We start from the raw sequence: 23,739 nt of genomic DNA, 5'->3' as shown, positions 1-23,739 counted from the left end.
AAAATGTAGTAGGTAGAAGGAAGCAGATGGCTGTGAACATCAAGCTAGGTACAAGTACAGTATTTAAGTAGGCATGTGGTTGCAGGACAACAATGCCAGCCAGCATTCAAGAGTCTGAGGTTGGTATCTTGAGTTCCAGGACAGCCTGGGCTACATACGAAAATATCTCTAAAATATCCAATAGAATTTATGGATGGGGTCACCAATAAATGGGGCAGAACAGGGACTAAGAATCATGTTTACTGACCACTCAGTGACCCTGCCTCCTTCTGTCCCATGAATGCCAGGAAAAGACTAATCAAGTCAGTAATGGTATACCAAAGTCTATACGTATTTTCTCAAGAATGTCTTTAAACTGCTGGGTATCATTAAAAAACAGTAAATGATGGGAATATAGTACCAGAACCATATGGTACTCATATTCCCAAATAATCAACTGCTATACTATTTATTATTAATAAGGTTCTTGGGCCTACTTCCCCTACCTACCTTTCTGAGAACACACGGTATTTCTATCTCCACTCTAAGTAAAGCTTTGCCCATTTTTGTTACGTTGATATAAAAAATTTTAAACTAATCACTGATTTTTGTTTTAACCTGAAGTTATAAAAGCCTGTAAGATGGCATATGGGTTCTAGGAATTGAACCTGGGTCCTTTGGAATAGCAATCAGTGCTCTCTAACTGCTAAAACATCTCTCCATCTCTTAACCTTGTATTTTTAGAAATAGGGGTTGCCAATTAGGCTAGCCTAGCTACAAGCAAGCTCTGGGATTATCTGTGTGGTGTGGCAGCCCTGGTGCTATTTGTGTTCATGTTAATTCTGCTTCCTCAAGAGGAGAAGGAGTGGATCAGACTCAGGTGATTTCATGTGAACCTTCTCCCCATTCTAACTGGTCAAATAAAGGCTAGACCCTGTGACTGGGCAGTGGAAAGAAAAGGTGGGGCTGGAGGTTTTAGAGAGTGGGGAACGCAAGGGAAGAGGAGAGGAAGAAGATGGAGGAAGAGGAGGTAGAAGGACGATGGAATAGAACAACATGGCCAGGAGAAGTCATAAGTGGCAAGGGATCTCATAGCTGGGGAATAGTACAGTGGTAAACCTGCCTGATCTAGGTGTGCGGCTTATTAATACTGTGGCTGAGTTGTGTGCTTATTATTATTAAGGTTGGGGATTGATTCCAACACTTGTGATTTCCCCAGCACTGGGATTACAACTGTGCATTGTTTCTTAACTAGACGCTGCTGTTCAATCTTGGGCCTTCATGCTTTGGAGATAACTGCTTTGCAAACTGAGTTATCTCCCCAGTGCCAAGAGATTTTATGATTATGCTCAAAGAGCACTCGATCCGACAAAGGAGGCTCCTCTGGTTAAAGGATCTGAAGAATCATTCTTGGGCGTTAATATTAACTCACCTACCAATTCTTAACCCACTGTGTATCACACTGAAAAAAGTAGAACCTTTTAACAGCTACTCATTTAGAGGGAGCTGACTCAAGAACTGGGCTCCTGCAGATGTATTTTATAGAATCAAAGTTTAAACAGAATCCTCTAGCTACAAAAGGTGGGACACAAACAGGACATGGTGCTCTGCCATCAATCACAGCTGCTAGCTCAACTACATACCTGATTCTGGGTTCACCAAGAAACTTCCGTATACTCTCTTTAGTAACTGGGGAGAGAGAGAAGAAAAGTTAATCCAAAATTTGTGATAATTTCATTGTTTTATGAAACACACAGTACTTTGATAAACTTTTCCTAAACTAATCTGCTTAATTTTCAATTGGTGGGTGGCAAACTAGAGGGAAAAGTGAATTCATCTAGGTGACAAAACAGATCTCTCATAGAACTGGATTATAGTCCAAAGGTTAGTTCAGTGGCTGTCTCTCAAAGATCTGTTTTCTCTTTCAGATTCTACACTGCACTCTGTAGAGTAGAGGCAGGCAAGTTCAGGTAAGACAAAAGAGTACATAAACTAAACACAGGCTGAAGTCTCGCCCAGGAGAACGAAACGGTAAAGACTGATTTCCAGGCACTGACTTCCGTTAGTCGGTATGCTAAAAGTGTGTGCTATAAAATAACTTAGCTCATAGTTGGCGTTGAACGCAAAGGGCAATGGATAACAACCTGAGTAAGCTAGTAATACCATTATTCTACACAACACTGTCTACCTACCTGGAACTTCCTCATCCAAAACACACACTCTGCTAACTATGTCCCAGCTTTGGAAGTAGAGCATAAACAAAAGCCTCATTACATTCAACGGCTGTCTAAAGGTGTATGAATGTTCTCATCTTATATGCAACGAACTCTCTAGGCAGCATTAAAATAAACAAAACTATGTTTTATGATCCATTTGAAAACCCTAAAAAAAAATCCATTAAAGGTTAATAAGGCCCTTCACTCCCAACCCATTCCTTTTCTTGGTTGATGCCAGAGACCAAACTCAAACTCAGAGCCTTGTAGAAGCTTTTCACCATGGGGCTATGCACCCCAGAGAAGCCACTCTTAAATATTCTTTAGAATTATCTTAAGTAAAGGCCTCAAAATACTTTAGTGAGTTACTTCCTAACATTTTTATACTCAATTCTCATCTACAGAATTCAGTAACAGTGTGAATCCCAAAGTGTGAATTCACGATCACACTTGTTTACATAGAGAGAAAAGCAGGCAATGCCCCAGGCAATTACTAGGTAGTGATTATGCCACAAAGTGAACTTTTACAGAAGAGGAATTTAGGAGAAGGGCTCAAGGTCACAGACCTTTGGCAGCATGTGGAGTTTTGATCTTCAGGTGTTCTACACACCACTTCTCCTAAAAGTCTGGGGTATAACAGGAACATTGGCATGCCCCCTCTGAATATAATCCTACACAATTGATACTGAAGAAAGGGAGTATCAAACACAGGGAAGCCAAAGCTCCTCCAGTCTTACCAAGTGAATATTGTGAAATTTATAAAGTATTTAGAGCCACATTTGTAATTCTTTTTATTCCTTTGTTCTTTAAAATATCTTTTATTAAATATCTGTTTATGGTACATATACGTTGATCCCATTAAAGATGGTTGTGAGCCACCATGTGGTTGCTGGGAATTGAACTCAGAACCTCTGGAAGATCAGACAGGGAGTGCTCTTAACTGCTGAGCCATCTGTCCAGCCCTAAATACTTAATTTTTTATTTATGATTATTATCATGTGTGTGGCTGCTGGTGCCAAGTGTGGAGGTCAGAAGACAACTTCTAGAAGTCAAGTTTTCTCCTTCCATCATGATTCTGGAGGCTGAAGTCAGGCCACCAGCTTTGCATGTCGAGTGCTTTCACCCACTGAGCCATTGAGGCCTTCTCTGTTTCTGCATCATAACCATTGTACACTTCTCTGCTATTTTCCCAAGACCAGTCTCACTGTATAACCCACAGTGGCCTGGAGCTCATGATCCCCCTGCAAACCCTGCCCGCCCGCCCCTCCCCCCCCCCACTGGGCTCACGCTGTCTCCACAGCAGCACACTGTTCACTCACACTTCCAACCTTGACTCACCTTTACATCTGTGCCTCTTTTTAATAGTTGGGAGAAGAGGAAGTCAGCCTACCTACTTATAACTATTAAACCTGCCTACGGAGCAGCAGAGCGTTCTGCTTTTAAAAAGGGCCTGTGAAACAGTAACAAGCTTCCTGTGGTTATCACAGGCTGGTCACTGTTTAACCAACCTAGGGAGTCACTTACTCCACTCCCACACTGGGAATGTCGCTCCTTCCCCCACTTGGGCTCTTTGGCCTATGTGGGAGCTATGAAAACTGCAATGTGTTCCAGAGTTCCACTAGCAGACCAAGCACAGGATGGAATGAGTCTTTACAAATCCAAACCAGGTTGGGTCGCAAGCTGCAACAGACCAGCTTGCCTTCTGATAAAACTACCTCAAATTCCCTCCAGTTACTTCTCTCCCTTCAGCAAATCAAAAGCACCTGAACAAAAAAGGGCTCAGCTCCCTACAGATCTTAGAACTCTAAGTCTGATTTTAGAGCAAGACTTTACAAGCTCTAGATCACATTCCTTAGTACACAGCCTTTCAGAAATCTGAAGTTGTTCAAAAGCTACCACTCTCAGAGAGAGAAATGGCTGCTTCTTCATGGAGCAGATTAAGAGAGCCTAGTTCGTTAAAACTGATTCAGGAACTGAGTCATACTTCCTGCTTTGAGACCCAACCACAATGTGCACACACTGGTGTAAAGCATTTTCTTTCTTCCATAAATGGCTCACCCCAGAGCAACTGCAGTTCAACAGGAACCACACCTCCTCCTTTGGCTATCCAAAGCCAAGGCACAAGGCACCAGGCCGCACTTCCCTATGGTATAGTTATAAGGATAGGTGGAAAGGTCAGTTCGAAAGAAAAGTCACTTAAAAAGGTTGACAAAACAGTTATTTATGCTTCACTTTCAGAATGAAAACCAAGACTATGAAGTTTAATGCAGCACAAATTCCAAGCCACCTTGATAAGATTCTAAATATGGGACAGAACCTGTCTCACTGTTGCCATAACTATTTTTGTACAGTTAAGGAAATATTGTTATTTCTGGAGGACTAGCTGTTTTGTTTTCATTCTTTTGTAAAATCTGTCTAACCTAAATGATTTGAGAAGAATAAATTCCGAGCTGGGTGTGGTGGTACATGCCTATAATTCTAGCACTTGGAAGATGACGGCAATCAGGAATTGGAGGCTTTCCATCAAGCCTGCGCTACCTGAGACCTTTATAAAAAAGCTTCTAAACTTTGCTCAGGAAATACTGCTCCAAGATAAAACCAAGCAAGCAAAGAGCCAAAATCTTCTCTGGAAAACACTGTTATGGGGAATGGAATTTGGAACCCCCAGCTAGCTGTATAAAGTGGCCTGTTTGTAAGGTGATGTAGCCCCCCTTGAAGGGCAGGGGGCCAACAAATGGTAAAGTAAACACAAGAGTTCCAAGGAAACCAATGTGGGACTTACCTCATCAGCTCCGTGTGCCTGAAGTTCCTTGTAGAATTTCAAAGAAATACTGACCATCACTTTTGTTTTGTCTCCATTAGGATTTGAAATATGATAAAGGACGCCATCAAAATCTGTGAAAAAAAGCAAGAAAGATTGCTCACTCTGGAAACAGGAGTAATCTCCCAGCACCTACCACAGGGCTGGCCATGAGGAGGCCTCTGATAAGAAAGATGCAAGTAAAATGATGTTTATTTTTAGTTCATGGGAAGCCAACTGAAAAACTGCTATGGAATTGCTCCATGGCCTCCTCTTTGGTCTCCCTTAAAATTACAAAGCTATTTTTAGTGTAACCATAGTTTATACTAAAGTAACAGTAAAAAAACTTCACTGTGACATGTTTCTAAGAGAAAGAAAGCTATAAACAACTCTACTTATGTAGCATTAATGCTGATCAGCACATGGGGCTTTGATCAAAATGTACTCACCCCACCTTAATTTATTACAAAGCAAATTCTAGACATCTAATCCATACATACATCAAGATGTATCTTTGGGAGACATAATATTACAAGAACATAACCATAATCAGTCATGCTCAAATTCAAACAAAAGATTCTACTTTAATATTAAATACCTGGTAAGCTATTCAACTATTACCAACTGTCTCAAAACAACAAAAAAACCTCCACAAACACTGTTGTCTTAAATATATGAGTTAAGGAAGAGATGGCTCAGTAGTTAAGAGCACTGGCTCCTCTTCCTGAGGTCCTGAGTTCTATTCCCAGCAACCACATGGTGGCTCACAACCATCTGTAATGGGATACGATGCCCTCTTCTGGTGTGTCTGAAGACAGCTACAGTGTATTTATATGTAATAAATAAATAAATCTTTATAAAAATATTTGAATTAAAATCTAACAAGATCGGGCTGGAGAGATGGCTCAGTGGTTAAGAGCACTGACTGCTCTTCCAGAGGTCCTGAGTTCAATTCCTAGCAACCACATGGTGGCTCACAACCATCTGTAATAGGATTCAATGCCCTCTTCTGGTGTGTCTGAGGACAGTGTACTCACATACATAAAATAATAAATAAATAAGTATTTTAAAATCTAACAAGATCAAGACAAGACAAATGATTATCTTTGAAGTCGCTTAATCTCTGGGCATCTCTTGAGGCTCCTTCTTCCTGCACTACGAAGTAACCTGGGCACTGCAGCACTACTGAAGCTAGGTGCTGAGGGCCAGAATGCAGAGAACTTGCATGGGAACCACGGCAATCATGCGGACTGGGCACTGATGGCAATGAGGATGCACAGATGGCATCCACCTTAGGAGCTACAAATCTTCTCAGATCGCCTGGTCAAGCACTTGCCTTTCTGGACACTTAGCTGTAAAATCTGAGCTCACATTTGACTAGCCAATTCTTTTTTTTTTTCTTTTGTTTTATGAAACACAGTTTCACCATGTGGCTCTAGCTAGCCTAGAACTCTCCAGGTAAACCAACCTGACCTCAAACTTACAGAGACCCACCTACTCTACCTCCTGGGTCCTGGTACAAATGACTTGTATCCCCATACATGGCCAACAGGGAGTGGAAAGAAACACTGTTTCCCTGATCTGACAAACAAGCTACACCATCATCCACCTTGCCTCCCCCAAATGCTAGGCAAACTTAGATGATGGCTACTGGATTATAACTGTAGATTTCCAAAGTAGAAAGACAAACAGTTCTTTGTACAAAACAACCAAATTTCTAAGATATCGTGTCCCCACTCACTAAGATATGTAAGGTAGCTTTATATAGTTTCTGAACTTCAAAGTCAGTTAGCAATGTCATAAGCACATAATTCTTAAAGGCCTCAAGAAAGACTTGACAAAACCTTTTTCAGGGAAGCAGAGCTAGCTTAGTGGTTAAGAAAACTGGCTGTTCTTCCAGAAGACCCAGGTTCACTCCAAGCACCTATATGCCAGCTCACAGCCATTTGCTAGCTCCAATTCCCGGAGATATGATGCCTTCTTCTGGTCTCCTCAGGCATCAGGGACATACAAGGAGCACAGACAAAACACCCACACTAAAATTCTTTTTTTTTCTTTTTTATCTCATCCCTCTCTTAAAGGGGATGAGATAAAGACACTTACCTGCAAATGTTACTTCTACAGCTTCTGGTTTGTTTCTGTAAAACAACAAAAGGCCCTTAGTAAGATAATTTTAGGGTAAGATGGCTTAGGGTGGGGACACTTGCTAGCCAGTCCTATTGATCTCAGCCCTGAGTTGGATCCCCAGGTTCCCTAGGGCGAAAAGAGAGCGGACTCTTTCAGGTTGTACTCTCAGGCCCACAAATATACACAAACAGATCAAATGTAAATAGGGGAAAATAATTGTACTGTTGCTTGCTTTTAGGAGAATTTTGAAGGGGTCCTGAATTTTACTGAAATTAGAGCATCCTATTTAAATGCAAGCTAACAGATGAAGAGAACACACATTTATTCCTTCTTGGACCTGAACCTGTTAAAGGTGGAAGACAAGACAAAGAACACCTACCTGTAGCTGTGGTAATGCCTCCCTGCCCCCGCCCTTCCCCCACTGCCTATTATTATAATGCCTGTGGAAGTAACATGTCAGACAGAAAAATGGCTAAGTATAGTCATGTAGAATGATTTTGTTTTGTTTAAGGTGAAAGGATGATTTAAGCCATGTACAGCACAGTAAGCTCTGTTCCCTCCCACACATCGTGTTTAGGGTTTTGTATATACCTCCCCCTTACATCATCAAAGCACCTGCCACTTTCCACCAAGCCTGCTGTGGTTCTACCTCATGTTATATTTCAGGTTTTACAGACGTAAATCACAAACCAACACTGGGAAAAAAAAAATCACTGAGCACAGGCAAAGCACATGTTTTCCCGTCTTTTTCACCAGGCTTATGCTCTGGGTCAAGTAAGATTTCTTACCCCCTTTCCTCATCTTCTCATTTATAAAATGGGAGAATGCAAATGACCTCATCACTCTTGTAGAACTGCTACGGACAGGGGTTGGGGATTTAGCTCAGTGGTAGAGCGCTTGCCTAGGAAGCGCAAGGCCCTGGGTTCGGTCCCCAGCTCCGAAAAATAGAACCAAAAAAAAAAAAAAAAAAAAAAGAACTGCTACGGACAAAACGACAAAATGTAAGACAGGCCTAGAAGACCTTCTGACATGCAACAGCTACTATATGTTTTACTCAAGTAACCCCTAGTAAAAAGCTGTTACACCCTTCTCTTCAATGCCACAAGACTCTACTGCCTCTAGCAGCTTGCTAGCAGTTAATTCAAATGATCCTGGTTTGTTTCACATTTAGGAGACAAGATACACACTTCCATATTTTATCCCATTGCTCGAGACCACTTAAGTAGGAATCTTTTTTAAAAATACACTTTATTTATACACAAAGGCATGTACACATACATGTGAAGAGGCCATCTGATCTGGAACTGGAGTTATGAGCAGTTGGGAGCTACCTTGTAGGTGCTGGGAACTGAACTTATTTCCTCTGTAAGAGCAGATTGTGCTTTCAACTGTTCATCTCCCCAGCCTTTGAGTATGAAAGGAACTGAGAGGAGTTCCAACTCTGCTGGGTAAAAGTGGAATATCTAATGTAGTTTATGAACTTTAAAAGCTGATACTGAGGCTAAATGATATCCTTTAAATAAATTAGCTTTTATTAAGTATATGTTAAAGAAAAAAAATACCACTTATAGGAAACATCCAAGTTTACCCTGCTTTTTCAAAGCCACCCACACATGATAACACAAGGCAAGTTCATGCCCATAGTCCCAGCATTTGGGACGCAGAGGCAGTTACAGGGTGGTTGGAGCTACACAGGAGACCCTGTCTCAAGAAAACAAGAGATGTGGCTAGATGATATTTTATCACTTGGGAGGTGGACACAGGAGGATCAGAGTTCTGTCATCCTGGGTTCAATGTTGAGTTAGAGGCAGATCCTGTCTCAACAAACAAAGGAGAAAGGGTAAATTGCTCCTGAGCTTTTCACTTTCAAATGTACCCAACAAACAAAAGGCAACGAATAACAATAAAACTTTAAAAACCAAGAGTATACATAACCTTTAAAAGTCCGTTAAGTAAAATACTAACAGGACACCACAGGTAGAGGAAGTAATCAAACAAACCCTTCTAGACCTGACAGGCTGTCCTAGTTAAGGACCATACTAACTGACTTAACTAGGGTGGGTGGAGGGATATTAGGGATGTTCTTTTCCCCCAACCCTTAGGTTTGACCTCAACCAGGAGAGTCCCCCACCTTTCAATTGTACCAACAGACTTGAGAAAAATTAACATTAAGAAGAACCTTAATGTTCTAAGTCATAAACACTTAAGGTTTGGGTCTCTCTCTAGCAAGAAAGCACCCCAAGCACTGATCTCCACTGGGAAACACTACTAAGATCCTTTCTAAGTGGCTGGCTGTATGACTTGGGAATATAAAACCACCGCCATTAATATTTTAGTGCATTCTCACAACGCTGCACAAAGGGTCTGGAGGAGAAAGGCTGTTTAGGTACTGGGCTAAAGAGCAGGAGAGCACATTTAGGAGCTGGAGATTTGAAAGCTGTGCCCAACAAGGAGAACGCTAAGTGTAAAACACTTTAACAGTCATTGCTGAGTCCCAAGGACACTCCTGACAGTGTGTGGCTGTCTGTCTGTGGTGAGAGGAAGAGAGGGAGGGGGGAGGGGAGGAAGAGGAGAGGGAGAGAGAGGGGAGGGGGAGGGGAGAGGGAGAGAGCCCACACATGTTAGTTCTACTTTTCAAGAAAAGGTTCCCCTGACTGTTCTGGAATTCAGAGATCTGCCTGCCTCTGCCTCCATCATTACTCTAATTAATTTACTTTTGAGACAGAATCTTACGTAGCCTAGGCTGCCTGAAACCTATTATGTAGCTGAGGCTTGTTTTAAGCTATGAATGACCCTTCTGCCTCCACCTCCTGCATGCTGGGTTCCGGGGACACACTAAATAGATAGTCTGCTCTGGTTTATGGTTTAAAAAAAAAAAAAAATCACAGTAATAGAAGGGTCCATTTAAACGACTAAAAAGATGAAGCATTTACTGTATTACCATCTGCTCAAGCTTCAGATTCAAGAAGCCCCAAGAGTAAAGGCACTGCTACCAAGCCTAAGGACTCAAGTTCAATCCCTGCCTCTGCCTTCCAAGTGCTGGGATTAAGGCATGCCCCACCCCCAAACACAGCTTTATTTTCATTTTTGAGACAGAGTCTAATGCAGTCCACTGGCCTCAAACTCAGTGTAGCTGAGGATGACCTGGGCTTCTGATTTTCCTGCTCAGACCGCCCAAGTGCTAGAATCACAACCAAGCACCATCCCAGCCAGCTGCTGCCTGGATGCAGACTCAGTCTGACTGCCTCTGGGCAAGTCTTGGTTGTCAAGGATTAGCTATGTGACATTTGGAAGCCAGTTAGCCTCTCTTTGCCTTAGTTTTCTTCTCCATAAAACCCATCTATTACCTCTATAGGACATAATAAACCACGTCAGCCAAGCATGGTAGTGCACACCTGTGACCCCAAAACTTGGAAGGCAGGATAATGACAGGACAAGTTCTAGACAGAGTTTCCTCTGTCCTGGCTGTCTTGGAACTCTGTAGACAAGGTTGGCCTTGAACTCAGATCAGCTTGCCTCAGCCTCCCAAGTGCTGGGATGACAGACATGAGATACCACACCTGACTTTTAAGAGATATTCTTAAAATCTCTTAAAAGGAGGCTGGAGAAATGGTGCTAGCAGTAGCTGCCCTTGTAGAAGACCTGAGTTCCTAGCATCCACACGGCAGCTCACACTGTCTGTAACTCTAGTTCCAGGGGATCAGATATCTTTTTGTGACTTCTACAGGCACTGGGCTTGTATGTAGTGCACATACATACATGTGGGCAAGCAAACACTCAAAAACACATAAAATATACCTCTTAGGAAAAATGTTTTGATGATTTATGTGTGTGTGTGTGTGTACACATGTAGTGGCCAGAAGAGGCATCCTATCCTTTAGATCTGGAGCTAACGGTGGTCATGAGCTATCTGGAGTAGGTTCAGAACTGAACTCTGCGAGAACAGCAAGTGCTGTTAGACTGATGAGCCATCTCTTTTGCACTTAAATAGTTTCTTAAAATTGGGTGTGGCAGCCCTGTACCTTTCTGAAGATGCTTCTAGAATGTCAATAGTAAAGTCTACCAGCAACTCTATCACCTCATTTTTTTGGTGAGGTCTTTGGAGTTTTTACTTCTAAATACATCCTGGAAATAATTCTCCACTGGGGCACTTGTGACCTTTTCTGGTTATCCCTTCTACATCCTGAATTAGAGAAATTGTTCTGTTGTGCTCACTGAAGATTTCTGATTACTTTCTTTTTTTTTTTTCTTTTTTCCTTTTTTCGGAGCTGGGGACCGAACCCAGAGCTAAATCCCCAACCCCTTCTGATTACTTTCTTAAAAGTCCTCTACAAAGTTCCAATCCTTCTTTCTGAGGAAAGGCCCCTCCCCCACAAATCATTAAGCAAAAGATGGCCTTTTTTTTTTTTTTTGGCTAAACCACCTCTCAAAAGACAGAGAACAAGAAAATAACTGACATACACACTCTTAGAAAAGTGGTAACAAGCTGGGTGTGGCAGGGTATACAGGAAGTTGAGACAGAAGGAGCACTATGAGTTTGAAGCCAGTCTGGGTTACACAGTTCCAGGGCAGTTTGGCCTACAGTGTGAGACCCTGTCTCAGAACAATGCCAAAGTGGAGAAGAACACAAGCTGGGCAAGCATGAGGGAGGGTCTGAGTTAGAATCCCCAGGACCCACAGAAAAGCCTGTAATTCAGTGCTAGAGAGGCTGGGATAGGAGGATGACTGGGGCTTGGTAACTGCCAGACTAATTCCAAGTCCAGTAAGAGAGTCAGTTTCCAAGGAATGAGACAGAGAGATACAGTAGTACGTTCAACATTTCTTCTCTCGCCTCTGCATCTGTGTCTCTCCCCTCCACCCCCTTCACAAAAAAGATAAGCTTTTAAAGAAATCAAGAATCTTTTAATCTGGCTGCATTTATTCCTTCAAGATATTTACTGAGTAGAAAACACACACACACACACACACACACACACACACACACACACACACACACACACACACACACACACAGATTCTGAGACAACAATAATGGTTCAAATAATAGTCCTAGCCTGCAGTTTAGCTTTAGAAACTCCTTCCCCAAAGACAATGCAAAGAGGCCAGAGGACAGGTAATAACGTGTCAATTACAACTCCCTGTAAAAAGATCAACTAGATCTTAATAGTCGTCAGTCAGTGCATCCCACTACATCCATAGGCTTAAACAATGTCCTAATTCTGAATCTCTTCAAGCCAGTCTGTCTCTCTGAGGACATATGTGGCATATTTGGGAATGAGAACAAGGTAGCTACAAGATTTAATGTATTCCTTTCTGAAATATTTCCTCCCACAGTCCTCGCCCACCCCACTCGGCACTGCTTGCTTACTGAGCTCTCCCCATCACAAAACCACGGCTCCCACAATATGCACAGGCTGTGGTTAAGAGCCAGAAGGCACTTAAAATCAACAGCAGCTCGCATCTAACAGCTTTCCTCAGTTCTGAACTGTGTAACTGCAAAGTTGACAGGCCTTGCTTCTGAGGATAAAGGATTCTTGGTGTGTATGTAGTAATAACAACAAAAATCAATTAAATTTCCAGATTACTTCTGTTTGAATTGTGGTCTAGGCAAGAATTCCTAAGTGAAAAGGCAGTGCTGTTGATAAGAGATAAGACTTATGCAGAGCATTATTGACAGTGTTGGGTGTAGCTTTGAATTAGTCATAGTGTGGAGACTATCGTCTGACAGGAGTTGCTTTACTGCATCCCTTTCTGAAGACACTAGACAGATCTAGTAAGTCACTTCTCGAGAGTATGGCAGGCAAAAAGTGGGAAGCTTCGTTAAAATTGCCTTTAAATTACAAATGATTGTGGCCAAATGTATGCTTAAAAAGTTTGTTTTACAGAAGTCAAACCCCAAATACAAGTTTAAACTTTCAGTCTGATATTATAGGCAAAAAGATCCAGTAAGATAACCCAAAGGATGATTAAAAATAAAAAAGATAAAGTAAAACAATGAAAAGGAAAGCCAATGCAAACTCATTCTGGAGTACGCACTACTTTGAAGAACACCTCACGAGAGCTGGGACACAGTGCAGGGGGAGTGCTTGCCTACCTTGTGAAAAACCCGAAGTACTCAAACACCCTCCCAAAGGAAACTACCTCACGTCCAGCACAACTGTCTACAGTAACAGGCACTAACCCCAAGTGGCCACGGAGCCTAGAAATCTAACACAGCTAGTGCAACTCAGGAAATAATTCTAGTTTTACTTCATCTTTTTATTTAAATTTAATGGGCCACATATAGTGAGTGGCTATGGTACAGACATTGCAGAACAGAAAGATTCACCCTGGCAAAGGCTACCATGAACAGAATTTCCCTATTAATCTGTTCTGAGAAGTGCAGAGAGCAGTGTGGAGCTGAGCTCTCCCAGGTTTCTACCCTGCACAGCCTTTCACTCTGCACAGTCTCTCTGGGCTACTCCTTTTCTTTAAGCTTTCTATCCTCTCCCAACAGAGCTTGTCCATCAGTTCCTCCCTAACTTTGCTAACAGGTTGTCTTCAAAAGGCTCCCTGTTCTTTCAACTGCTGCCTGGCATTGAGCTCCGATGAGACCCATCCTTGCAGAAGACAGCAGTGGTGTACGCGTGGCCTCAGTAACCACTTCAGTGCTGCCTCATCTTGACAGGCAGACTGGAGCACACTTGCTTAGAGGTTGGCTTTTCTTTTCTTTTGAGACAGAGTCTCACTAAATAATCCCTGGCTGGCCTGGAACCTGTGTTGGCCCTGCTGCCAGGGTTATAGGAGTGCTAGGGTTATGGGAGAGTACCACCACACCCTGCAGAAACAGGCAATCTCAGGAAACCCCAGCCCTTCACAGTCTCTTCTCAAAGATTCTCAAAGTTTTTTTAAACACAATGTTTTGAGCATATTTGTTAAGCCACATATCCCAAGGATGAACTAAATAAGACAAAACATACTACTGCCTCAGACATTAAACCTGGCTACAGTGAGCATCCTTATCCAAAAAAACAAAACAAAACAAAAAACAAACCAGAAATTCTAACTTATGCCCTCCAAATTTAAAACTCTATTTTAATCTTTCTGCAACAAGGTAGGCCAGGATGGCCTAAGAACTGAGATTACAAGCACATCACACCTAGTTTGGCCTGGCCTTTTTTTTTTTTTTTTTTTTTTTAAATACAAGGTTTCATTAGGGCCTGGAACTTTTGCTGTTCCTGTCTCGCTCATATGAGCCCCTGAAAGCTGGGGTTACAGTTGAATGTGCCTGGACTACAGGCATACATCACCGACCACAGAACTTTAAGGAGAGTTTTCTAAAAGTAAAAGGGCTACATAAGGTTCTGAATAGTGGGTCACATTTTAGAATCAAGTTATTAACAAATAAATAACTATGAAAGTCCTCCTCCATTTAAAGGCATGCCTCCACTTGAACACACGCAGCCATTTATCTTGTAGATCCGCTTATAACCACCCAGGACTCATTCTTTGCTAGTCAAGACTTGAGAATGTATGTATTAAGATCAGTTGTGAAAATGCAGAAGTTATCTTAACTTCCTCATTTGTGCCACACTAATTAAAAAAAAAAAAAAGCACACACCCCATCACCTACAATAAGCCCCGGTGTGTCGACTAATTCCAAAACTCAAAATGCAAACAAGGTGAATAAGAGCGAGTGAATAGGCAGCATGTGCTCAACGGCACTCAGGGCAGGAAACTATGTTCACTGAACGCACCAATTCAAGGACTGTCCTATTTTGTTTGCAGATAAAACGTGGAGCCTTACAAAAGAGACAGAACAGGCAATGTATTCCATGCTTTCAGTGTCAGCGAACCACACATTCATTATAAATGCTTAGAATTAAAGAGGAGAATGAATGAATCCCCCCTTCCAATCCTCTCCTTTCTGTGGATCTGCAAGCACTTTCCTATTTCCAGTTCCCCGTTCACAGAAACAGTCTGCACTTACCTCCTAACTGTGAAACCAAAATGTGAAGCCCCATCCTCACCAATGAGGAAATGAGGCAAAGGAGTGGCCACAGGCCACCATAAATTAGAACCTAAAACCTCTGCTCAGGTTTTAAATACATTAGGGAGGCAAAGCAGCTTTAAGGGAGGAGTTTGCTTTTTTGTGTTTGACAGAGAAGGGTTGAAATACGTCCCATATTAAGATGCTGATGTTAATAAATAATTATCTTAAGAACTTTATAGATTCTGGGAGAGGCAGCTATTAACCCAGCGGGCATTACTAGAAATCAAAGATCAGGTGTCTTGGATAAGAATTTAAGACACCCAACCAAATCAACCTTGTCTTGAGAGCTAAAGAGAGTGGATGGAGAACTGTTGGCTTTGCCTAAGAGATATGTAACAAAATGGCTAGTGTCTCTCGCAGTAGGTTAGAGGGTTTTTTCCCTCCTAGAAGCCTGGGTCTGCTTTCAGTCTTGCCTCCTGCTTCTCCTGGGGGAGAGATGGGGGTGGGGAAGCAGAATGCCGGTGGCGATCTGGGCCTGCATGTTCTTCCCACCTCATCCTGGGAATTCCTAAAAACTCCATTCAATCCAGCTTCCCCAAAAGGGTCTTTCTGGGTTCGGAACAATGACGGTAAATATAGAGGAAAGTGGGGCCCTCTCTTTCCCCCTTAGGACAGTAGGCTCTCGGACGTGACTTCTGGCCTCGGCTGCCCTCACGTCCCACAGGTCGTCTGTTCTCTGGCACGCCTTGCTCCTGCCCTCTCGTTGCTTCCGCATCCCTGTCTCAGCCTCTCCCCACGCATCTTAGGCCTTCGGCTTACCGCGCCCCGTGGCTTCCCACGTCCATCCTGCTAAGGAAACCCTGAAGCCGCGCCAGGTTCCCGACCTCTTCCCTCTAGGGCTGGGGAGCTGGACGCCACCCGGGATTTAGCTAGGGTCAACTCGGCCTCCTCCCAGTGTGCGCTTACCCGGCGGCCGCGTTCTCGAACTTGAGCGCGAGCGTCTCCTCGATGATGCGGTTGTTCACCTCCAGCAGGATCATGGCGGCGGCTGCCCCGAGCAGGGGAAGGAGAAACAAGGGCGGTGAGGGTGGGCAAGCGAGGGTAGGACTGAGGGAGCGGCCCCGCTGCCCCTGACGAGGGGGGCTGGGTGCGGTAGGTGAGGGGAGAAGGGGACGGGGAGCGGGGTGGGGAGAGGCGGACACACGCGCTGGCCCGGCACGCGCTGCCCGTAGAGGCAGCCACCACCCGACCGACCTGGCCCCCGAAGCTTCAACCCGCCTGCCGAGCCGCCGCCGCCTCCGCCGCCGCCTTACCGACGATCCCGGTCCCCGCCCAGCCCCCGGCTCCAGCCGGCCACTTCCGCTCTCACACCCACTTCCGCTCGCCGCCCGGACGCGCGGCCCCGCGGCGCCATTTCCGCTTCGACCTCGAGCGTGCACACGCCCGCAAGCGCGTCCCGGTAAGGAGGCAAGCAGAGGGCATGCGTGCGCATGCGCGGCACGCCGCCCCGCCTCTCCTGACCAGTTGAGTCCAACGCTCACCTGTCATTCCCTGTTGTCCTTACTACAATCCACCTGCGCCTTTCCCGAATATTCCAGAGGCCCGATTCCACCCTTCCGGTATTATTTCTGAAACCCCGTAAGAAGCTTGTTTTGGGGGAACTTCTTGCTTCTAACTTGTGGATGCTCTTTACTTAGGGCTACCCTGCAGCACCTTCGTGCCTTTCTTTGCCAGCGACTGTTTAGTGGGCATCGTGTAATGCAATATGACGACTTACCCTCCTAAAGCTTATGGTCTGATAAAGGAGACACAATAAATTCTCAATGAACTACACATTGTTACTGGGCAATAAAGGAAAGGAATGAGTAGTCAAGAAAGTTAACAGGAATCCAGATGGGCCTTCCGGGATTCCTGTCACACCTTCATTTCTTTGCTTAAGTGCACCTCAGGTGATCCTCATGGTCCAGTAACTCTGCTACAGTTAGAATTTTCTATCACTGTGCTCCACTGTCCTTTCTGCGTGGGTACCATGTTTCCATTTTTCTCTCTTCCAGGAACAATTTTAATTAAGCCCCTTCTCTATGCAATGAACTTTTTTTTTTTTTTTGGTTTGATAGTGGGAATATTTGTTTTAAGTGTGCAGGTAGGGGCTGGAGTGATGACTCAGAGTTACGTGTACTGACTGCTCTTCCAGAGGTCCTGAGTTCGATTCCCACAACCACATGGTGGCTCACAACCATCTATAATGGAATCCCCTGCCCTCTTCTGGGGTGTCTGAAGACAGCTACAGTGTACTCATATATATGAAAGAAATAAATCGGGGTTGGGGACTTAGCTTAGTGGTAGAGCGCTTGCCTAGCAAGCGCAAGGCCCTGGGTTTGGTCCCCAGCTCCGAAAAAAAGAAAAAAGAAAAAAAGAAAGAAATCTTTATAAAAGAATGTGTGGGGTTGGGGATTTAGCTCAGGGGTAGAGCGCTTGCCTAGCAAGCACAAGGCCCTGGGTTCGGTCCTCAGCTCCGGAAAAAAAAAAAAAAAAAAAAAGAATGTGCAGGTAACTTAGCGGTTAATATTTGCTGCTCTTTAAGAGGACTTGGATTTGATTTACCAGAACCTACATAAAGGCTCACAACCATCCATAACCACGGTCTTACGGGATCTGATGCCTTCTGACTTCCAAGAGCACTAGGCAAGAACAGGGTGCACATACATACATGCAAACAAAACATTCATATACATCAAACAATTTTAATAAAAAGAACAAAATCTAGTTCTACCATCCTCTTTGTGTGTGTGTGTGTGTGTGTGTGTGTGTGTGTGTGTGACTACAAACATAAGCCACTGTGACTAAAAACATTTTTTTAAAAACTTGGATGATGAATCTTGACACTTGCAGGCAAGCTAAGTTTGGGTCTGGAAATGTGTCTCGGTTGGTAGGGCACTTGCCTAGCAGGCATAAACACTGGGTCAGAGGACAATTCTGGGGAGTCCGTTTCATTCTCTCTCCAACACATGGATTCTGAGAATTTAACTTAGGTCATCAGGTTTAACAGCAGATACAACTTGCTGAGCCACCTCCTGGCCCTGTTTGTTTCAGATGTTTGAAAGTGGGACTTGCTGTATAGCTCTGGCTAACCTTGAACTTGTGTTGATGCCCCCAAGGGCTGGGATTCCATGTTCACACCAATATGCCTTTCTTACTTCATTTTAGGTGTCTTTAAAAATCTTTTTTGCTGCTTGTGACGAGGATCACTTTTAATCCTCGCACTCAGGAGGTGAAGGCAGGCAGGTTCTGTGTGCTCTATGCTGGTCTGTTCTACACTTCAAGTTCCAAGCCAGCCACAGCTGCATGGTGAGACCTTGTCTTTCGTCTCAAAGCAAATGAACAAGTATTTAGAGTGGAAAGAAGAAAAAAATTCAACTTTATTTCTAAGATTTATTATTATTGGAGATGGTATGTGTGCATCATGATGGTGGAGTGGAGGCAGGAGGGCAGCTTTTGGAAATGGCTTATCTTCTTCCACTGTGGAATCCTGGGATGAAACTCAGGTTTGCCTAGGAAGTACTTTACCTACTGAGCCATCTCTCAAACCCCAAAGCACCAGTTTTAAGGGTCTGTATCTGCCAAGCCATAGATTAGAGTCCTACTAGCCTTGCTAAAGATGACACCTATGACGTAAGTGTCTAATCCTGAGCTATTTTTTTTCAAGAAGTTGATAGCAGCATTGTCTTTCTCAAACTGAGACCATAGGTCCCCCACCTCCACCCTCAGGCATAGGCAGGTGTCTGCTAGCTGACTTGCTGCCCACAGAGGGACAAGACTGCACCCTCAGACGGTATTATGGACGCCTTTTCCTGAGCATGCACAGTCTGAAGAGCAATAAGGTTCTTCAATTTTAACAGCCTTTCAATTAAAGAACAGGCTACTGGTTCTTACTTGCCTTTTCTTGCTTTAGTTACCTTAGCTCAATCCTTAGACCACTTTTTTATTCCATAAATATTCCTAAGATCCCTCTTCTCAACTCCATACTGGGCTGCCCAAGGAACAGATTTCAGCAAACAAGGCCAGCCATTCAATGATTGACATACTGTGAAATGAGCAAAAATGGACCCAATTTGGTTAGAACGTCTACAGACATTACATATATCACCTTACCAGGCAAACATCCCACTCCACAGCACAATTGTTTAAAAGGGGTAAAAGACCTTAAAGCTGGACACGGTGTCTTATGCCTTGGTCTTCAGAAGCTGACCAGGAGGATCACGGTGAGTTTGAGACTACTCTGGGCTTAGAAGTAAGGTCAGGAGAGCCTGGGCTGCAGTGTGAGAACCAGCCCCCAAATCAATAACAAATATTTTAAGTATATAATTTGACATATATATAATTATATATTTGACATGTTTTCAGACATGCCTTTCAAAGTCCCAGGAAGGATATGAAAAGTGTATTCACGTGCCATTGTGTGAATAAATGTGACTTGCAGGTCTGTGTACATATATGCACATCACATGTGCCTATTGGAACCCCTAAAACTGAGGTTACAGATGGTTGTGAGCCATCATATGGGTGCTTGGAATTGAACCCTGGTCTTCTGCAAGGGCAACAAATGCCTTAACTGCTGAGCCATCTCTTCAGTCCCCCCCAAAATCAGATTTCTTATGGTCAGTGGATAAACTTTGCAATATTACATTCTCTACCACAACACCCCAGCATTTGAACATTTATGTTTTTGAACTAAAACAACACACATACATAACTTTAACTGTGTCTATAGGGGAAGGGCCATAGCTCTGTCAGTACCACACTTTCTTACCATTCACAGCATCCTGGATCCATCCCCAGCACTGAGCCTGGTGGCAGTAACATAATCTCAGCACTCAGGAAATAGAACGTGTTCACCTGACACCCTCCAAGGCCAGAAGAGGGTGTGGGATTGGGATTACAGACAGCTATGAGCCACCATGTATGTGATGACAACTGAACGTGAGTGCCCTGCAAGAGCACCAAGTGCTCCTAACTTCTGTAGCCCTAATAAAAAAACTAAAAGAAGTAGTGCACACACATAAATACAAACATTCATGCAAATGAAAAGGAGTCCCAGGACACACACACACACACACACACACACACAGAGTAAATAAATATAATAATGGACCACCAATGTCGACACCATCTAGTAGCTTATTGAAACACAAACTTTAGATGTCTAAAACCTAAATTAATATTTAGAATTAATATTTTTGAGCCAGATGTGGTGGTATATTCCTTTAATCCCAGCACTCAGAAGGTAGAGGTAGAATTTCTATGAGTTTGAGGATAGCCTGGTCTACATAGTGAATTCCAAGGTAGCCAGGACTAAATAGAGAGGCCCTGTCTCAAAAATCAGAAAAAAAAAAAAAAAAGAAAGAAAGAAAGAAAAAGGATCTGTCTTTGGTGCCTGGGATGGGTTCTGGGATCACACGTGGAAGTACACATTCTATCACTGAGATACATGCTAAAGTCCACATCTACATGTTGAGACCATGTACATATGTGACAATGCACTTTTCCATTCATGCCCAAGTTCCCAAAATAATGACTAATCGCCTAGGCCTTGGGCCCATTCCCAGTCTAGCTCAGAACTTAATTAACCCATGTACTACATCCTGCCACATGGCTAGTTACCTCTCCTCCGATTCGTGCAACCGTCTCCATCAGCATTTGGGGTGAATCTTTCCTGTGCCTGACTATCCCGGAGTTCCTCTCTCCCTGCTGGAACTCCGACCTCCTATTTCCTGCCTACAATAGTAGGCCAACAGCGTTTTTTATTGACGGGATGCTTCCATACACAAGAGACTCTCTCTGTACAAATAAGTGCACAACATTATGTAAGTCTACCTAGCATTTGGTAGAGGCAGAAACAGGAGGATTACTGTTACTGAATATATATGGGGTGTAAAGCCAACCTGGGGACCTGGTTGATAGAGAAATGGCTTAGTATGTAAGAGAACTTCCTATTCTTTAGAAAATCCAGAATTCAGTTCCCAGCACCCATGTTGTGTGGCTCATGACCATCTATAACTCCAGCTACGGGGCTCTCAGTACCTTCTTCTGGCTTCATTGGACACTGCCAATCATGCACATTTATACACATACAAATGTACACATAAATACATCTTTTAAAAAATTGAAAAACCACCGAGCCAAAAACAACAACAACAAAAAAAAAACCCCAAACAAACAACTACATTTGAACAAGGTCTAATCAGCATGTTTTCTTCAGTTAAAAAAAAAAAAACTTTGAAAACAGAAACTTTGTTCTGGGAGATTGGCTTGGTGGTTAAGAGCACTTGCTGCTCTTGAAGAGGACCCAAGTTCAGTTCCCAGAACTGACTTAACCATTGGTAAGTCTAGTGTCAGGGGATCTAACAGTCTCTTCTTGCGTCTGTGGACACTAATGGACATCTGAGAATCACTGCACAAACCATTCAAACACCAAGCTCAGTCAAATAGAGCTCGTTTATTGAACACCACACCCTAAGACTGATTGATCAGGGTCATGCTCCAGACTCGGGAACTGAATCGTGACATTGAGTTAAGTTCCTACAGTGTTTTTTGGCCTAAAATCCACAAACATCTGTGCCAAGTTATTCCACCAATCAGGATTTAGGGATAAGGGATTTTTTTTTTAGGAACAAGTAGTTGTTGTAGACTTACCTGCCTCCCATTGGTTGGAGTATTCAACTGTGGCCTTGTCTAACATTCATGTCTCAACTTGCCAACCAGGATGTCAGTTATCCAAATATATGTATCTTTCTGCCGAGTAGGATGTCAGTTTCCAGGGAGGTCTTGGGAACTTATACTTTACTCAACCCCCACTCAAAATGGAAGTCTTATTCCAAATAGTTTCTTATATCGGTGCAGGTGTCTCTCTTATGTTGGGGTCTAAGTTTATTGTGGGTAACTATACAAAGCAGTTCTATTGATTTCTATTGTGATTGGTTTCCAAGGGCACAGAACGTAACAGACTATGTAATCAACTTGGGCATGAGAAAGTTTTCTAATAACAGAAGAAACAACATATGAGAAAGTTATAATATCAGTAACAGCACAAAATGGCAGGCTAGTCAGGTAACAGTTACCTAGGACTTAACATTCTACCTAGGCCTTAACAGGCCCCACACATGTATGTAGTACACATTCATGCATGAAGGCAAAACACTCATACACACAAACCTAAAAAAAAATTTAAAGTTTTTTTTTTCTTTTTTCTTTTTTTCCGGAGCTGGGGACCGAACCCAGGGCCTTGCAGTTGCTAGGCAAGTGCTCTACCACTGAGCTAAATCCCCAACTCCTTAAAGTTTTTTAAAATATAACTCGTGTGTGTGTGTGTGTGTGTGTGTGTGTGTGTGTGTGTGTGTTTGTGTGTGTTTGTGTGTGTGTGTTAGTGCACTTATGTGTAAATGTCACAGTGCACATGTGGAGGTCAAAGGATCTCCACTTTTTGAAGTCAGTTCCCTCCTTCCACCATCTGTTCCTGGAGTCAAAGCAGGTTATTAGGCTTACATGGTAATCACTTCTACACACTGAAGCCTCATTCCCTGTCAAAGTCACCGTTCTGTTGCTGTAAAGAGACACCATGTCCATGTCCATGTCATAAAGGAAAGCATTTAATGGGGCTGGCTTACAGTTTCAGAGGTTTACTCCATTGTCATCATGGTGGGGAGCATGGCAGCATGCAGGCAGACATGGTGCTGGAGAGTAGCTGAGAGTTCTACATTTAGGCAGCAGGAAGAGAGAGACACTAGGTTTGGCTTGGGCTTTGGAAACCTCAAAGCCCACCTCCAGTGACACACTTCCTCCAATGAGGACACGCCTTCAAATCCCTCCTAAGTAGTGCCATTCCTTCATGACCAAGCATTCACATATATGAGCCTATGAGGGCCATTCTAATTAAACCCTCTTTCCCACCCCCTCTCTCCCTGCAAACCCTTTCGTTTTAGTTTTCGTGGTTTGCTTACATTTCAATTAAGAATGTCTAGATTTTAAACAGTCTTAGTAAATGTTTAAATAAAGACTTTTTAGGGTTTTTTTTTTTTTTGTCAACCAGAAAAGTTTATACCAGGTGTGCAGGTCTAGTGGTAGCATTACACACCTTTAATTCCAGCACTGGGAGGCAGAGGCAGGCTGATCTCTGAATTCAAGGCCAGCCCGGTCTGCAGAGTGAGTTTCAGGGCAGCCAGGGCCATACAGAGAAACACTGTCTCAAAAAACAAACAAAAAGCCCCAGACAGTATGAAGTTTAATTTTCCAATGTTTTGCTTTTAACATTTATTGTACTATATTGTAGTACTGTTTTTTTTTTTGTTTGTTTGTTTTTGGATTTCAGGTCTCGGGTTGGTTATTATTGAACTACTTCCATTTATATGTCTTTCATTAAGTATCCTGTGAAGGGCTGAGTATTTACGTAGCCCTGCTTGTACAATGCCCTGAATTTGATTCCCAGCGTCCCATTGAAACCCAGGGTTTTGGCAAAATGCTTGTAATCCCAACACTTGGGAGGTATAAGGCATGAAAAGTTCAAGATCACCCTGAGTAACATAGGCCAGTATGGTCTATATGAGACTTTGTCACAAACAAACAAACACAACAAATGAGGGTGGGGACTGGGG

At 43.2% G+C, this 23,739-nt stretch overlaps 2 protein-coding genes across 4 annotated transcripts in view; one reads left to right on the top strand and one right to left on the bottom strand.

The window, feature by feature from the left end:
• Arpc2 (actin related protein 2/3 complex, subunit 2) overlaps positions 1-16,506 on the bottom strand; it is a 30,727-nt gene extending 14,221 nt beyond the window's left edge. Inside the window, exons 1-5 of one of the 3 annotated variants that reach the window (XM_006245166.4) lie at positions 16,405-16,506; positions 16,058-16,139; positions 7,096-7,130; positions 4,975-5,087; positions 1,623-1,668 (exon numbers count right to left, since the gene is read on the bottom strand). In XM_006245166.4, the coding sequence (XP_006245228.1) occupies positions 1,623-1,668; positions 4,975-5,087; positions 7,096-7,130; positions 16,058-16,131 (268 nt within the window). In that variant the 5' untranslated portion in view covers positions 16,132-16,139; positions 16,405-16,506. Of the gene's footprint in view, positions 1-1,622; positions 1,669-4,974; positions 5,088-7,095; positions 7,131-16,057 lie in introns of all 3 variants that reach the window. The other 2 variants (NM_001106919.1, XM_006245165.4) reach the window with 2 other exon arrangements.
• LOC103690558 (uncharacterized) lies at positions 16,130-16,924 on the top strand. Its single transcript, XM_063267800.1, has 3 exons — positions 16,130-16,172; positions 16,230-16,710; positions 16,789-16,924. Exons 1-3 carry the CDS (start codon positions 16,130-16,132, stop codon positions 16,874-16,876), a joined length of 612 nt encoding a protein of 203 aa, XP_063123870.1. The 3' UTR covers positions 16,877-16,924.
• Positions 16,925-23,739: the final 6,815 nt, after the last annotated feature.

This window comes from Rattus norvegicus, chromosome 9 (genome assembly GCF_036323735.1).
Source record: "Rattus norvegicus strain BN/NHsdMcwi chromosome 9, GRCr8, whole genome shotgun sequence".
Taxonomy (NCBI): Eukaryota; Metazoa; Chordata; class Mammalia; order Rodentia; family Muridae; genus Rattus; species Rattus norvegicus.
This window is presented reverse-complemented; position numbering and strand designations above follow the sequence as displayed.